General features: G+C 37.4%; 2 protein-coding genes and 2 pseudogenes across 3 annotated transcripts; 1 reads left to right on the plus strand and 3 right to left on the minus strand.

The window, feature by feature from the left end:
- Nucleotides 1–343: 343 nt before the first annotated feature.
- On the minus strand, nucleotides 344–5692 carry LOC136280463 (laminin subunit beta-3-like). Of its 2 annotated transcripts, XM_066165669.1 has the most exons (6): nucleotides 5411–5692; nucleotides 4756–4868; nucleotides 4294–4506; nucleotides 3498–3591; nucleotides 2526–2675; nucleotides 344–2197 (listed from the first exon to the last, which is right to left on the minus strand). In XM_066165669.1, the coding sequence occupies exons 3-6, from the start codon at nucleotides 4327–4329 to the stop codon at nucleotides 2142–2144; spliced, it is 336 nt and encodes a 111-aa protein (XP_066021766.1). In that variant the 5' UTR covers nucleotides 4330–4506; nucleotides 4756–4868; nucleotides 5411–5692; the 3' UTR covers nucleotides 344–2141. The 2 variants fall into 2 exon arrangements, with proteins under 2 accessions (XP_066021766.1, XP_066021765.1); XM_066165668.1 differs by having other exon boundaries at nucleotides 4756–5692.
- Nucleotides 5693–5763: 71 nt separating this feature from the next.
- On the plus strand, nucleotides 5764–6834 carry LOC136280292 (uncharacterized; annotated as a pseudogene).
- Nucleotides 6835–7482: 648 nt separating this feature from the next.
- Nucleotides 7483–12333, minus strand: LOC136280233 (cyclic GMP-AMP synthase-like receptor 1). The gene is made up of 4 exons (XM_066165137.1): nucleotides 11746–12333; nucleotides 10479–10629; nucleotides 9491–9639; nucleotides 7483–9030 (listed from the first exon to the last, which is right to left on the minus strand). The coding sequence occupies exons 1-4, from the start codon at nucleotides 12038–12040 to the stop codon at nucleotides 8507–8509; spliced, it is 1119 nt and encodes a 372-aa protein (XP_066021234.1). The 5' UTR covers nucleotides 12041–12333; the 3' UTR covers nucleotides 7483–8506.
- An 816-nt stretch (nucleotides 12334–13149) lies between these two features.
- LOC136280234 (netrin-1-like) lies at nucleotides 13150–16628 on the minus strand (annotated as a pseudogene).
- Nucleotides 16629–16850: the final 222 nt, after the last annotated feature.

Below are 16850 nucleotides of genomic sequence, written 5' to 3' on the forward strand. Positions count from 1 at the left end.
AGTAATAACATCTTTCCAATCGCTTTCATTCACTTCAATCCTTCTCAATTCACTCTGAGTAAGCCAATCCACCCTAATCCAATCCAACCCATTCCAATCTATCTACGCCAATCCCCCGTTCTGATTAACCTTGATTCTGACTTAATCTTGTCCAATCCACTACAAAACGGCCCACTTAACCGTTATCAACCCCAACTAAACAGAACCACCTCAGTGCACCCCAGTCCAGCTCCTTCTGGGTCAATTTTGTGTAAATAACCCTTGAAATAGTATTTCTTCTCTTAGCGGAGGAAAGTGAAAGCAAAAACAAGAACGACAAAAAACAGGAAAACACCATGCACTTTCAGTCCTTTATTCCTAAATTGTGCGTCATTTCTCATACACACCAGGAACTTAATTTGAGTCATTTGCACATAACAAGTTTTAAGCCGTGGTTCAAAAGACCTTTTTTCCAAAGAGATCTTGGAATTGGCTACGTAACACAACGACCTAATAAACATAAACAATGCCCATTTGAAGAACACGAGGTATTCCTTGAGACACCCAAGTCGCTGAAATAGGAACTCTGGTCAATATTTTCAGGCGTCAAGTCAATGCATCATCCTAAAAGAATAATACGAGAGCAAATTATTCATAAATTCATGATAAATGATTCTTAGGCAGTGCATCTGTATACATAGAACATTTTGAAACATGCATATACGTGATTATTATACAAAAAAAAAAAGAAAAATCGGTCATTATGCCATAGTTAAAAGATAGGATAAGTAATGATGGCTGTCTTCATCATTTTATCAAAATAAACGTGTTGCCATCTTCGCCAAAACCTGCTGGAAGGACTCTTCGTAACAAGTTTACGACAAGCGTCTACTGAAATGACATATTATTGTTATCTTCATAAATACAAATAGTTGTCAGTTTTCTTCCTCAGTCACAGAGTTAGATTCCCCTCCTCACTGCTGTTGTGCGACCGAGCATCACGAGTGAGTACTTGAGAACTGAAAAGTAAAATACCACTAAACAAAGTAAAAACTTGAAGTTTCAATTACAAAATACATCATAGAAGCCGAATGAGGACATATGCAATATAATAAAAAATGGCCGACGGAAGAGGTCTCACAGGCTTCAGTCAAAATTTTCTCAGTGCTTTTTTTACATAAGTTTTAGAGAGCATTCTTTTCCAAGCCTTAAAATCTGCACTCTAAGACTCACGAAGATCCCCATCTCAAAGAACGTATCAGTGCTTACTTAATGAGTTCTAAAGTTCGCAAGTATAAGAGTTTTAAATGAGCCCTTTAAAGAATCTAAGTCGAAAAGAGCACACTTAAAAAGAGTCTTGAGGAGCACCCTTCAACAGTATTGTTGCAAGCACTTCATCGAGTCTGAAGAAGGGCACTTAATGGATTCTTCCAGTGCACACCTTGATAACCTTTCTGAGCTCTTGAAAGAGTCTTAAGGTGCGTAGCTTTATCGAGTACAAGAGTGAACACTTGAGCAAGTCGTTAGATGAGCACTTAAATAAGTCTTAAAGTGTTCATTTTAAAATCAAAAGTGTTCATTCAAACAAGTCTTACAGTGCTCACTTTCAAAATCAAAGTGAGGACTTCATCGAATCTAAAAGAATCATGATGCACGTAAAGAACACTTCAAGTGCATAATTTTACAAACTTAAAACTGAGCACTTCAAAATGTCTGAAGGTGCAAAGTTTTACCTATCTCAAACTGCGCACTTTACCGAATCTGAAAGTGTACACTTGAGAAAGATGAGCACTTAAAAAAGGTTTTTAAGTTTTTTTTTTGTTTTTTTTTCGTTTTTTGGTGAGCAGCTAAGTTGTTAGGCGCATTTTACAATGATGGCATCTGTAGTCCAATTTTCAGTTAATTTGAAAACAATTATCGAAAGTTAGTTAACTCATTGGAATAGCAATACGTAATCAGTGTCGTAATTTTGTCAGTACACACTTTGAATGGCGGAGATAAAGAACATATGATTTCTGGAGTATGTGTTTCCTTTTAGTCATAATAACATACCTACACACCCAACCTCACTGACGGAACCTAATTTCATGGAAGGATTACGGCACATATCACAAGTCCTTCCTAGCACACCACTGTTACAAAAACATTGACCAGTATCTCTGTCACATTGGGCACTGTGCGCTGAAGTGTTGACACCAGGTAAAAAAACAAGCACAATCTGAAAGAAGTAAAAACAAAAAAACAAAAAAGACGAAAAGAGTTGAAGAAGAATTGGTTGCTCAGGCCTTTTCTATGATTTGAAGAAATTTGGGTCTTATCTGTTCTAATTTAAGGAGAGATAAAAGCTAGCCTTAAAACGTTTTGTTAAAACCAGGCCAAATTAATTCAAAATGACTCTAGCCTCCCCTTTTCATTTTGGGGATTTTTTCCGAAGGAGGCACAAAAAAAACCTTAGAAAAATTTCGTTCTCCGCATAAAATCTCAATTTTTTCATCTATTGTAGGTAATTTAAATTTGCACGTACTGCATATCACGAACTAGCATACCTTGGCAACCCTGACCGGAGGCGAAGTTAAAATAGTCCGGCCTACACTGATCACAAGTGCGACCAATAACATTAGGCTTGCAGGAACATTGTCCACTATTTCTGTCAAACTGATCAGGAATTTTGGATCCAACTGTGCTACAGTTGCACGCTACATAAAAAAATGATGTGACCTTTAGTACAATATAGCTATGATAAAGAGAGCGCCCTTCGACTGAGCGTCGAGAAACCATAGGCAAATGAATCATATCGGCCAATCAGAGCGGGGAAAACATCAAAAGGATTGATCCGCTTTGTGGCTCGAGTTTTCTAAGCCAATCAGGGGACAACGTAAAGCAAAACCAAAGCAATCTTAGCCTATTTTGGTCTCGTCACGCAACGTTCCCTCCCCCACTACGTTGCGTGACGAGACCAAACAACGGCTGCGAAGGAGACTTTCGACGCCAATTGACAACTGCTCCATAATAATAATAATAATAATGATAATAATAATAATAAAGAGGATGACGATAATAATAATGAAACGGCTACTCATGATCACGGTGATGACTAGCCGTTTCATTATTATTATCGTCATCCTCTTTATTATTATTATTATTATTATTATTATTATTATTACTACCATTATTATTATTTTTATTTGGTACTGCTGCAAATCAAATTATGATCATCTGGAAAGGTATTATTCTCAAAAGTTTCCCTTCAGAATATCTGAAATATTCTAAGGTTAAAGCAGTTTTAGTTTCGATTCTTGAAGACTGATTTACGGACCCTATAAAATGGAGATCGCTTAGTAGCAGTATCAGGTACATGATTACACACTTTTTCTGTAGCCTGAGAAAACGTGGTGTCCGGGTGGGGTGCGTTTCAGCTATCACAAAATTCTTATCCGTCTTGACCATAATTTTTCAGCTTACAATAGCCATTTGAGAAATTCCTATTTCTAACAAATCAATTATTATAGAAATCGTACCTAAACAACCCTGCTTTGCGTCGAAGAAGCCTGGACTGCACACATCACACTTCTTACCAATCAATTTCGGTTTACAGCTACAGTTCCCGTATGTCTAATCATGCGATATGAAGAAAGAAAATATTGCCAAATATATAACAAATGCTTTCCGAGATGGATATAAATGCCCCCCACATAAATGTCCTTGACACTAAGCCACGTTCCATGAAAGAACTACCTCACAGTGTTGTTGCCTTCAGACAGGTCCAGATAGGAGGAGACTTTAAAATAATTATTTCTTCGTTGAGGAAAAGTAAAGAGAAAAGCGAGAAGTAACGAGGATCGTTAAAGAAGGAGGAGCGCTCCATAATAGATGTAACATTATGCGTATTGCGTATTACAAAAAGGCACTGATAGGTCTAGGCAATGTTTTAGGATACATAATGCATGACCTAGTTACCTAAAAAACCTCCATATTTATAATGGTAATAGGTTTGAGTGGAGTCCAATTCGGTCTGTAATGATACCAGTGAGAAACAAAATCCGGCAACCGCGAACGGGAGTATGGGTTGTTAATCACGAGTATGATCACAGACAGAACTGGACGACACGAAGTCCTTTTACCAACTAATCATAACCGTTGCAATTTCTGAAAACAACAAATACATTAGGACAAATATCTCCGGTAGAAAAAATGTCTACAGTAAAAAATTCATCAATTTTGGGAATTCCTTAGTCTTTCTTTTGTACAGGTGGTTGTTGCTATGGTTATTGTGATCAATTCTGTGATTGCAGAATAATGATTAACACTTCTTACAGTTATGGGTGTAGCATCCTCAGCCTGAAATGTCATAAAATCTACACTTGGGGCAAAGAAGCCTTCATCAATCTTATCACATTTCTCCCCAGAGAACTTTAGGCGGCAGAAACATCTCCCCTATGAAGAACATGAGGTATTTACTGAGCCAGCCAGGTCACAGTAACATGCAGTACAGCCAGGGTTTTCAGATGTCAATCCAAAGTATCCATCCTATGTGTAAAATGTGTTATTTTTCAGTTATCAAACTACTTCTGTTCAGAAAGTACTTGAACTTGCACCTCCCTTCAAATGAATCCCTCCTTAAAAAAGTGCCCCCCTCTCCCTGCCTTAACCAGAATTCAAAATTATATAACTCCACAGTACATAAAACAGGCAAACCTTTTTTTACATCTGTTTTTGTGGACATCAGTTTGCTTATTCTTATAATAAAATTATTTGCACATGAAATAGTAGACTCACTTGGCACTGGTCACATGTCCTTCCTGTGAGTAGCTGTTTACAGGGGCACTGACCAGTTATCTCGTTGCTCACATTGGAACTATTGACTGTTCCAGTTAAATTGCAGCGGCATTCTAAATTCATGTAAAACAGAAAGATCCAGTCAAAATATCACAGTACTGTACACATAACTAACTTCTGATACAAGTTTCAGCACATGTTTAGGCTGAAAACAAAAGCACATAAATTGGCGCATATACATTATTAACAAGTAATAACATGATTTCTCTCACAATTTGGTGTAATAAGCACTTGTAGATTTTTCGAAGACTACAAGAGAGAGAGATAGTTTAATATTTGCTCCAAGATTTATAAAATTAACACTCCTCCATTACTGCATTACTTTACTATACAGGGCAACCCTACATGTACACTGTATGTAAAACATATTAACTCCCTCTGCAGTCTAATCACTCTTAGCCTTAAAGGCAAGGTTCAGTCAAGTGTTGAATAAAACCCAGACTTGAGTTGGTTTTGCTTTGCGAGACATATTTTAATATTTGCTTAAAGATTTATAACATTAACACTTCTCCTTTACTCCATTGACCTTTACTACAGGGGAACAGTACATGTGTAAAACAAATTAATTAATTGCTTCTGCAGTCTTGCTCTTAACCTCCGTTGAGTGTTGAATAAAATCCTGAGCTGAGATAGTTTTGCATTTTTCCTGACTTCGTATGAATCCCTTTGTCGAACCACATTAATGAACTAAGTAATAAATGAATGTTGAGTGGATTTGTGGCGAAATATAAGAGAAAATGTTACTTAGAACCTTTCCAATCAATTTTTTGTCAATCAAAATTTGGCAAAGTAAAGTGGTGATGCGATCCCGGTCAGTGTAAAACACAGACCGCGGAATGCTAACCGGAATTAAAAGACAGACTAAAGAGTGCAGACGTGCTAGTGGAGGTTGGCGCCAAAACACCATCGACGAGTCTACTACGGCATACATTCTCAGCGGACTAACGTATGAGCTCACAGCTTGTTGTGTATCCGTCATGTATAGAAGTGAAACGCCTTCACACCTGCGCAGTAAACGCTTTGTCATCGGCTGATCACTCATATGAAATAGGCAAATTCTTCTTTATCATCGTGCGCCTTGGCCTATGCTTCTTACTCTTTGGAAGGACGGTCGCACAGAAAGCAAAAGGACGTGCTCTATTGAAAGAGTCTCGCGAAGCGCCACATAAAGGTCTTTACCACGGAGAAAATTATGTGTTTGGCTACAGAACAACATGGTCTGGAAAAAAGTAAGCTCTATTACATATTAAATAAATCAAACTTAAATTCAAAGCATAATCCTGGCATGATTGAGTACCTGTATGAGAGTGAATCAAGCAAGGGTTCTAAAAAATAGTAACCTTGACTTAAAGTTGAATGTTGAACATAGTTACTCACCTCGTGCTAAATTGAGTATGATATAGAATAAAAATAATTGAATATTGTTGCAGTTGCCTTGTCGTAGCCTGAAGATAATTTATTTTATGTACCTGATGTGTTAAAATTGTGGATAAATACCTAGTGAAGAGGTGACTTGTGAGAACATTTGTACGATTTATAACTTTTTAACTAAAATATGTTTTACCTATTATCATTTTGCTAAGAACTCCATGAGTATGGAAGCCAAATGTCTTTGAAAAGAAATTTTACAGTCAAGTGTTGGAACAAGACATGTCACTGAAGGTCAGTGTGCCCACCCTGAGATGTATCGACAAAGCTGGTGGACTTGACAATTACATCATCGACACACCTGAAAGAACTCTGCATTCTAAATTAGCTATTGATCTCAAGATACTTATGGTGTGGGTTGTCAAATGTAAAGAAGAAGGTTCAGGAGTGAGGTTTTTCCTAAACCAAGAATTAGTCGTCATGTTCACATTCCAAAAGAGTATACCAACAGATTTTACTTTGATTGGAAAGGACCTTGCAGACAGATCGTGTTTTGTTAGGGAAAGTACATGCACCGACCCTAAATATGTAAGATGTTGGTGGTTGTTTGAACTTGGAGATGGATTTAGAGAGTAAAAGACTGAACATGAACAGGTGCCTCCTTTCATTCATTGGTCTAGAAACAGAGTGAATCAGGTGTTAACCCTTAAGATTTCATCAGTAATTCTCCTTACTGTCTGCCATACAATGCATGTCATGTTAGTTCAGAGAATTTGGAATTGGATCAACCGATGATCCCCTAGTTGATATTCTTCTTTATTCTCATCACTTGTCTGCTTGACATTGTACTGATAGTGTAAAGAGAAATTCTCTCCAGGTCACTACTAAGACTTAAAGGGTTAAGTTACTGAACAAGTTGTCAGACTAACCAACAGCACATTTCATGTATTGATGGCTGATTACCTCTTGTTATAGTGTTGGGTGCATATTGACACCTTGAAACTCTCATAAATGCTCAACTCTCAAAATTCTTATGATTTGGAGGAAATCACACAGAAATGTGTGAGGAAAGAAATCTGATCAGTGATTATGGTAAACGTGACTTTCCAACATTGAAGAAATCAGGTATATGAAGTTTTACACCAGAATTGGTGAATAATTCAGATGTTGCTAGCAGTTGCATGACAATCTTAAGTGTTCAATTGATTTTGCCATTTCCTACTGCTTTTACATTTCATTTGGAATGGGGTTAATTTTAATGTTCCTCAGGGATTTTAGGAGACAATTTTGGGAATGTGCACATTTACTCTCATAGAACAAGGAATGTTTTGAAAGTTAATGAAAAGAAGAACTGATAATTTTAGCAATGGAACAAGGAAACTCTGATTTGCCATAGAAACATTGTAAGAAGTGAATTTTGAAAGCCCCTAGCCAAAAATTTGTTTTCCTATTCATGTTTCCTTGGCAAATCTAAGGTTCCTAACCCTAACCTCCCTAAGGGAATACACACACATGTACATTCTAATCCCCCCTTCAAATACTGTTTATTCCCAAACCTTTGAAAGATATTTGCATCTTTTTCGCCATACCATGTTAATCCATGCATTTAACCATATTTGCCTGCGAAATTGGTTATTTGGATATCCTTGGTTCCTTAAAATATTTGCAACCAACTGAATGAACACCTTCACAAATTAGTCCTAATGATGGCCTCTACCCTCTCCACCTGTCTGATTATGCATACAGCACACAATTAATGATAGTTCTCTAATGATACATGGAAAAGGATGAATCTTTTCTGGAAACTCCAAAAGTTTGTGTTAGGATCTTTGATCATGAAAAAGCCAAGACAAGATGAATGAGTTTACCTTTGAGATTTCACTTTCCCCTAACTTCTTTAAAAGACAAATTTTCCATGCCTCTAAGCAAAATTGCCTGAATTTCCCCAAACATTAAAGACATTTTTTCCTAGACCTTATCCTGGCCTTTGGCACTGAGGTCAAACAAGAAATACTAGCTCTTGCTTGTGATTAGTGCTAGCAGCATCATCTGTTTGCAATCCTAGTTGAACATGTCAAATATTATGCAACTTTAATTACTTCAAATCTTTGTTAATAAAACATGTGACAGTATTTAAAACTTGCTACAAGATGTGTCCAGGACTATCAATTCTAAAAGAAATTATCAATGTTTCTAGTTATGAACTAACAATGATCAGTGCTGTAGTTGTACAAAAGATGATTGCACATAATTATTCTAAATGGACCCATTATGAGGATGTGTTAGACAAGCAGTAAATCGGTGTAGCTTGTTTAGTTTCATTTTAGGCCATCTGGTATTTCTCAAGGAGTTCATTTAGCACTTGCTCTGGTTGCTGTATAATTTTCCTCACTCTATCAGCCAATTTCATGCATTCTTGGTGGTTGAACGATTCAAACAAATTTAAATCTTCAATAAAATAATGGGCACATTTCTTTGAGCGCAGACAACATTCCAACCTGTTAAGGAGGCCCAAAAATCGATCATACAAGGTAGTGTGTCTCCACTTTGAGGCCTCAGGGTGGGACTCGCACTCATAAAATAGGAGTGTTTTTAGGTGATATGACTTCAGTGGCTTTAGGTTAAGTTCTTCCCGAAGAGCTTTCACTATTCGGAGAACTTGCTTTCGGCAAGAGCTGGCTTCACCTTGCCCACCTTGAAGGAACAGCTTCTTTTCAGCTGCTGAGAATGAGTAACGCCACAGGAATTGTTTCTCTTGGTCAGAAATGTCGTACCCCTTTGGTTTCTTAGCTACCAGATGACATCCCTCTCTGCAAATATCTTTCACAAGATTCCGATTGGGCCAACCTTTTCATAAGTTAAAAATAAAACAGCCGGTGTTAAAAACTTTCCTGAAAGATAACTTGCACAGCTAGAATAATACAGTCTTTCACCACACATTTCCTGTTACAATATTGGGAACCAGTAACAAAGAAGCACTTCCCTGTATATTTTAATGAAAGAATCTCTGTGGATGTTTAAGTGTAACTGATTTCAATGCATGTTTTAAGAACTGTCTTTCAATACCAATAAAAATTCATTAGGTGCTTGAGCAAAACTTTTCAAATTATATTTTGTTACGTAAGTTCTATGATAGTTATAATTTTTTTCAATCATTTTGAATGGTTGACAAATTGACAGAAATCAGTGCCAGCAGTTGACAAACAATTGGTATATAAAGCTTTGCTGATTCTTAAACTTTGGCTCATGAAATTGACTTCTTTTAAAATGGCCACTCAGTAAGTTAAGGTGTCAAAAGTGATATTACCATTTCTGCACCTTGTTGTCCATTCTTCAGCATCTTCTGGCCAGGTTTTCTCCTTGATGGCAAGTGTCAAATCAATAGAATATTCTCTTTTATTTGTGCTGGTTATTTTCAAGGTCACTGCTGGGCCTTCAGACTTAACATCAACATTCCTAAAATTCCAGAATTATTAAAACATTAGGATACTTTTCAGCCAGCCTTAATTAATGTCCCACTATGATCCTTTAAAACATGTTGTTATGATATATTCTATATCAGGGTGGCTGCCTCTGTACAAAGCAGGCAAGATGAAGACACACCCTTGCTCTGATTAACCTTAACCCCTAACCTAGTAATATTTCAACATCAACAATTCACAGGACAGTTCTCATTGTCAATTTCAATTTTGTTAAGCCCTATTCTTCCCAGCTGAGTATTCTTTCACACATTTCCTCTTATTGGATGTTTTTTGATCAGGAATGGAGCAGAAGGAAAGGACAACCACCTTAATAATTTTAGCATAAGAATGCCATTTTGAAATAAGTTGATCATTTCATGCACTCAGGGAGAAATTTACACCTACATCCTACCCCCTGGATATATGAACAGAAGACAGTTACCAGACTTCATGGATAGAACCAAACCTAGTAAGGGAGGCAGGGAAAATGTGTTATATCCACATCTAATACATGAATTAATGAGAATGGAGTGAGTGAATGAATTTTACTTCCATACCAAAACCTCATGGTTTGACATGTAAAAACTGTGTTGGCCCATCCTTATAAAAAAAGCCCTGTGGGAATTATTTTTCTATCCTGCACTTACTGAATAGGTCTTTGAGATTTAAATCATAAACCAGCTTTTTTGCTTTCTTTTTGCATTTTGCCACTCCCATGGCCATACTTAAGCCTGTCTTGCTGTTTCCAGTCCCACTCACACAACTGCCCATGGCCCTAGTACTAGCTCAAATTATGTTTTTCCCCTAAAGGGAATATGCTTACTTGTCTTTTACCTTTGATATCCCTTTTCTTTGATGGCATTTTTCACAAGCCCTTTAAAAACTGCTTTCACCTGTGAGGCATTCAGCATTCCTTTTGGGTTCACCAATTTATTTTTCTGCCAAAGTACTTCTTCACCCTTGTCAATCATTATAGTGGTAAACCCTGCATTAGGAGGAAACAATAGTTTCTGCCTGTGACTCAACCTGCATGGCAAGGGTATTTCTGGTTGTTGCCTTTTATTCACCAGACTTATTTCCAGTGGTCATTTCTCGCTAGCCAACATATTACTTTTCAAGCAGTAAGAAGCAACAACCCAAAGTTAGTCTTTCCAACTGACTGAAATACCTCCCGACTTTTGGGTGCAACAAGGTGAGGAAAACTTGATCATACTCTTGTATTTTATTACAATTAGTCAATATTGTGGTCTTTTGATCAATAGGACTTAGAACAGAAGAAATACTGAAAGGGAGTAAAACAACTTGACCCTCATTGAGTTTAGGTGATACTTCTTTAAAAAGAGGACTTTTTCATAAGAACCTTGTGGCTGAGAGGACATGGTCGTTATGGACTTAATAATTTGTTGCTAATATCTATTACCTTGATGGTACATGAATATATTGCTCGTCCTGACATGTGTATCATAAGCTGATTGTCAGCCATGAAAAATTCCTTGTCTTGGGAAAATCTAGGGATTTCATTAAGGGCAAGGTATCGACCAAATTGACAACCTGTAAAGATGACTTGCCCCTATGCCTTAATGTAACCCTTAAAATTCACCTCCTTTCAAGAATTTTTCATTGGTAATAATGTCGATTCCCAGCTCAGAGTCATCTAGGCTTTTCCCCCTATTTTAAATCATACATGTCCACATCGTACATTTTTCTTTGCAAGACGTAATTATGGCGGAACTGAGTGAATGATCAAGCCCTGCAATTGATGCGGTTTCAACCTCCAACTTTTCAATTGGGTCAGTTAAAAGTTCGGCTTCTCAATCGCCAAGAACGACTTATTAAATTTGAAACAGCTGGGTCGTTCTTACTGTTGCGCTTGGTCGGCCGATTTTCACACATTTAATACGGTTTTGGAACGGCTTTAGTGTATATGAATCAGAAACCGAAATTTTTATTTCCCTAACCAAATCCTGAATTATGACAACGTTGAAGAATATTTCCTGGAACTGTATTACTGAAACGGCACACTTCTTGGAATTTGATTCGGTCCAAACTTGAATCAAGTCTTGCTCATGAAAAGCCAGTGCCTAAACAGGCGTAATCTTACCGATTGGTGGCTCGCGAAACCCATCGTCTTCTTCAAATGGTGCGTCATCTAGTTCTAAGTTATCCATGACCAACATAAGGTCGAATTCATCGGGCTCTTTTACTTTGGCCCTTTCATAGTAGCTTCCTGTAGGAAAGATGTGAAGAGCGCGAAATCGGCGATCTTTAGATTGCACATATTCTAAAATTCCATTCACTATAGGTTCCCAGCATTCTAAGGCTTCCGTTTTTCTGTCTCGACGAAGCTGCACAATCTTATTAGTAACACGATTTAGGATTGTGTTTAGTTCACTCATTTTTCCAACAAGGATCAACGTTACGACGCTTTCTCTTCAGTGTATTTTCTGAAATTTCCTACAAGTAAAAAAGCGCTGATGGAAGCATATCTAAATATCACAAATAAGCATCCGGTGCTTTTCTGAGAAATTTCCCTACAGGTCACGTGTTTTGTGAATATCACTTCCGGTTGCAACTACTCAGCTATGTCTTGATAACAGTTTGTCTTTTGTAGAGAAGTTTTCATCTTTTTTCCCTTTGGTCGTTGCTGGACGACTTGTTCGTTTTTGTGTGGCTTACACGAATTGTAAACCACGCTATGTCATGATCGAAGATATTTATTTATTTCTGGCTGGATTTGTCACGGTGAACAGAGCGCTTGTCACGTGGTTTACTATCGTCGAAGATAGGTTCCAGTCTATGCTCGGCTAAGTTACCTAAGCTTCAAAGCTTCAGAGAGCGACCATTTTGCAGTGGTGGCTGTAACACGCTGTCGAAGATCGTTTTTTTATCTAGTTTTTCGTTTATCTTTGTTGCTTAGATTTCACACGTCGGCTTTCCTACAGTCGGCTTGTCTTCTAAGTGCGGATTACAGCGTGGAATTGTGCTCTCACAGGCCAACATTTCATGGTCTGGACCTTTAGTGCAGGTCGTGCCACATTGAAACTTACGAGTCATTATTGACTCTATGTGCGGTCACATTTCACGTAAGTCATTTACCGGAGCGTTTTTTATCCTGAGTGTATGTTCATACCACATGCTCAGTAAGAAATTACTTAACGAGTCTTTTTAGTACATGCTAAGATAAAATTTTGGTTAAACTGCAGAACACCCTGCCACCCATGGCATTACATGTCATCTAATACGAATAGAATAACCAATTTTTAGCCAGTGATTGAAAATAGGACTTTTTTGTTGCCATAAGAAAATCAAACACTGCTGTTGTCTGGAAATTCAATTTGACGGCCTCTTTAAATGAAATTATACTTTCATGTTTACATAGCTAAACCAATAAAAGTCACAAACGTCTAATGCCTAACCTGAGACTGCGGTTTGTCATTAACATGGTGCTAAATGTCTATTGTGATTGATTCCAAACTTTGGAGAGTAATCCATTGAAACTCAGTGACAAAGTGGTTTTGCTTTTATTAAAATATGAATAGGAGCCTAGTGCTTTAATGTTAACTGAAATGTGATTAGTGTTATGTTTTCCAAGCTATGGCCAGAATTATTCAGAATTTGACATTTCATGACTTCCTTCAAGCCTAGCAGTCTTCTAGATTCTCTTCATAATGGTTCAGATAAGCATTGGTATCTATACTTGGTAGCAATACATGTGTATTAGGCCTTTATTTGGTAGACTACAACTCCTTTTCAGTTACTTGTTTGGTTTGGTGAATTCATCACAATACTGATATACATGAAAAATTACTCTTTTTTGATTGGCTGAAAATAGCTAGGTGCCTTTCATTTATCATTTGTGAAAAAGTAATAACTCATGTACAAAATAATATAAACTAGGCTCAGCAACAATAGATCACAGTAGAAACCAATCAGATTTACACAAAGTAGGTTGTTCTGATTGATACATGCAGTAGCTGACAAAAATAAACAAAAGCTTGAATACTTTTATGTATAATGATAAACACTAACAAAATTACATTCCTGAGTAAGAATTCAGCTGAAGGACAAATTTTGATGGCACACTTCATGTAGTCATTACTGTCAAATTTATCTGCCATCAGTTTTTTGATTTCCTGTGAATGTGTATCTTTCATGTATACATTATGAATAATTAATAACATGATTTCTCATATGATAAGCACTGGTAAATTTTTCAAATACTTTAAACTGCACACATGCTATGAGCTCAACATTTCTTGTTGGTGAAAAATTGACTTCTGCTTATTTAGAATACCAAAGTATATTTTAACTTAGCTTAGACTTTGTTGAGTTTTTATGACAACAGTTCAATGGAACTGACATTTGTTATGTCTATAGTGAAAAGTTAGAGCTACTTGATGTGGATTAGATAACCATCAGGTATCCTCAGAGACCAAGGGTTCTAATCATATCTGAAGACCCCTAATCATATCTGAAGACCCCTTAAAAGCACAGTCTAAACAGATCAGTTCCAAACTGTCACAGTCATTCTGAATTTTGATTGGTACCAGAAGTTCAATCTTGTTCTGACAAATGAGAGTGAAGCGGCATTGAACTCTGCTGTGTTTAAGTTATGTCTCTGATTACTGTTCCTGAAATCCATTATGGTGACGATCTATCTCTATTGAACTTTCTGTTAAATAAAACTTCCAGGTCAAATTGTAAATCTTATTGGGTTAAAAATTATTAGCAATGTTATTTCAGAGTACTTAACTCAACATATGATTCATTAAAATATTGCTTGTGTTCTGACCTTGTAATGCACCTATCTTTTTTCCCTAGACTCTTCTATTTACAACCTCATATCTACCTACCTAAACTAAATTTTTCTGTGTTCTTTATTGAAAATACAGTCCCAAAAAACCTAAATACAATAATTATACAATAATTATAGTAAACGTTTTGCTCTCAACGAACTGAAAGTTGAACTCTATGCCCTAATGGACAAAAGAAACCTACACTCAGTATTGTGTTACTTTACATGTATGTATTGTCCAAAATTTGTCACACATTCAAACCAAATCAAGCTCCCAATGGCTTCTAGTGTAGATTACATCATTTCCCAAATGTCAAGATACCAGACACTAAAAAGCAGCTCAATTTCGTAAGCCATACATGTACGCATTGCGGACCTATTTTTTCCTTTTCCGATGAATTGGGTGAGCTCTTACAGTCGTTATGGTACGCGTGTGTCAATTACTACTTACCGCACCCCCTAGTGCAAAAAACACTGTGATAAGGTGGCTTTTTTTCTCATTGATACCATCCGAGCCATCTTATCGATACCAGCCAACGGGATGTAAGGGAATCTATGTCCTCCCTTGCAAGTCCTCCATGCTTCCAAGTGCCCATTTTTGTGGGTCGCAATTTTAGATGAAATGGTATGTTTTTGTGTAAAGGGAGGCCTAGAATGCCCATCTCCGGCTAACTGACCAGGCTCTAGAATAAGTAACCACGTGTACGTTTAGAATATAATGATGCACCTCAAGTTAAGGGCGGGTGGTTAGCGTGCAACATCTTCTATTTCTGTCGCTGTTTGATCCTTCCTGCTCCCACACATAGAGAAACTAAAGACAAAAAAATAACCCAACGCCTTCACAGTGTTCATGGCGTACGTACCGTGGTTGACTGGCACTTTTCTGAACTGGTCAAACATGTAACTAAAGGAGAGGAAATTTAAGAAACACAATAGAAAAGAATCCACAATAAATTCATTCCCGAACCATTAATCTTAAAGATCAACGTGTAAAAACGCATTACCAAGGGGGTTAAATGCAGACCCGGTTCTAAACCAACCCACTTCGTCAGGAAAACTGAAAGAGTGAGCTGGGGTCGAGGCGCCTAAAGTCGTGAAAGCCTGTCAATAGTCGTCATGACAATTGATGTATCGAACTTCACTTCCTCAGATGGTTTTGGCGTCAACATAATTATTGTTTTAAGGTAAGAAGGATTCGAAACTTAAGTGTTTGAATATGCAGTTCACAGTCAGCTTAATACATTTCTCTTGTACGGGAAACCTCTGCATGCACAATTCTAGGTTAAAGTAAACGCAGTAACCACTTCTTTCAAACATACTCTATCTGCAGGTGGTTGATGTAAATACGATGCTCATATAATTCACCATTGCTATGGTAGTTTATAAAGCAACATACTCCATAAAAAACTCGAGGAAATTTTGGCACCGATAACAGCGAGTTAATCCCAACGGCAGCATCTACAAAATAAATATGTCCTATCAAAAAGCTTACCTGCTTGTTGAGATTTGTAGCGGTGTCTATTTTGAAACATTGGACTTTCAAAGCCTCACTTTCGTTCTCAGGCGTTTCTGGTAGATTAAAATATTTTGTACAGTTCGTTGCAAAGTAGGTTAGAGGATTCCATGTTCTTCCAGAGTCATTTGACTTCAAAATGTACATTGCAGCCGGTAACTCGTGAAAAAAAGTTACCATAGACTGATACAGCATGAAAGTTCTTCGAACCTCTTGCTGTAGAACAACAGGAAACTCGTAGTTTTTTGACTTCCAGAATGTATTGTCTCAAAAGTCGTCGTTTACAAAGTTAGCAGGATGTTTACGTTTCTCGTCGGACGCATTGCAAATTTTAGTGCAATCCAAGCCAACGCAGTATTGCTCTGACGGGTTACCGCAAGTTGAGTCGCCGTAACATTAAAATGCTTCGAAATGTTCAAAGGAGAAGGATAGCAAGGTCCAACACTACACGAATCTTGGCCCGAAACAGGTGCAAATATCGCAAATAAACACAACGCGACAAGTAGGTTCGAAGACACACAATTCGAACGCGGTTGCGATACCAAGCGTCCCCAGATTTGCCACATTCTCAATATCAAAACTGTTATCTTCCTCTTTCAATATTATTATGGATGTGATTCCGTCCTTATTAACTTGATTTTACAATGCTGTCGGATGACTTTTGTGCTATAGTACCCTGAACTTGATTGGGGAGTGAAATAAATAAGGCTTGGCGCACTTTTCACGGTTGATTACATGCCCGATGGGGATTGGAAGAATTCAGGAAAGTTATGCAAACCCACGACTGCGTTTCGGGTTTGCATAATTTTCGAGAGTTCTCCCAACCTCCCGAGTGAAGTGAAATTAGTAAAGAGAGAAATTGTGAAGGGAACAAATAAGTCTTGAAACACTTCTGAGG

The sequence above is a fragment of the Pocillopora verrucosa genome, chromosome 4 (assembly GCF_036669915.1).
Source record: "Pocillopora verrucosa isolate sample1 chromosome 4, ASM3666991v2, whole genome shotgun sequence".
In the NCBI taxonomy this organism is placed as follows: Eukaryota; Metazoa; Cnidaria; class Anthozoa; order Scleractinia; family Pocilloporidae; genus Pocillopora; species Pocillopora verrucosa.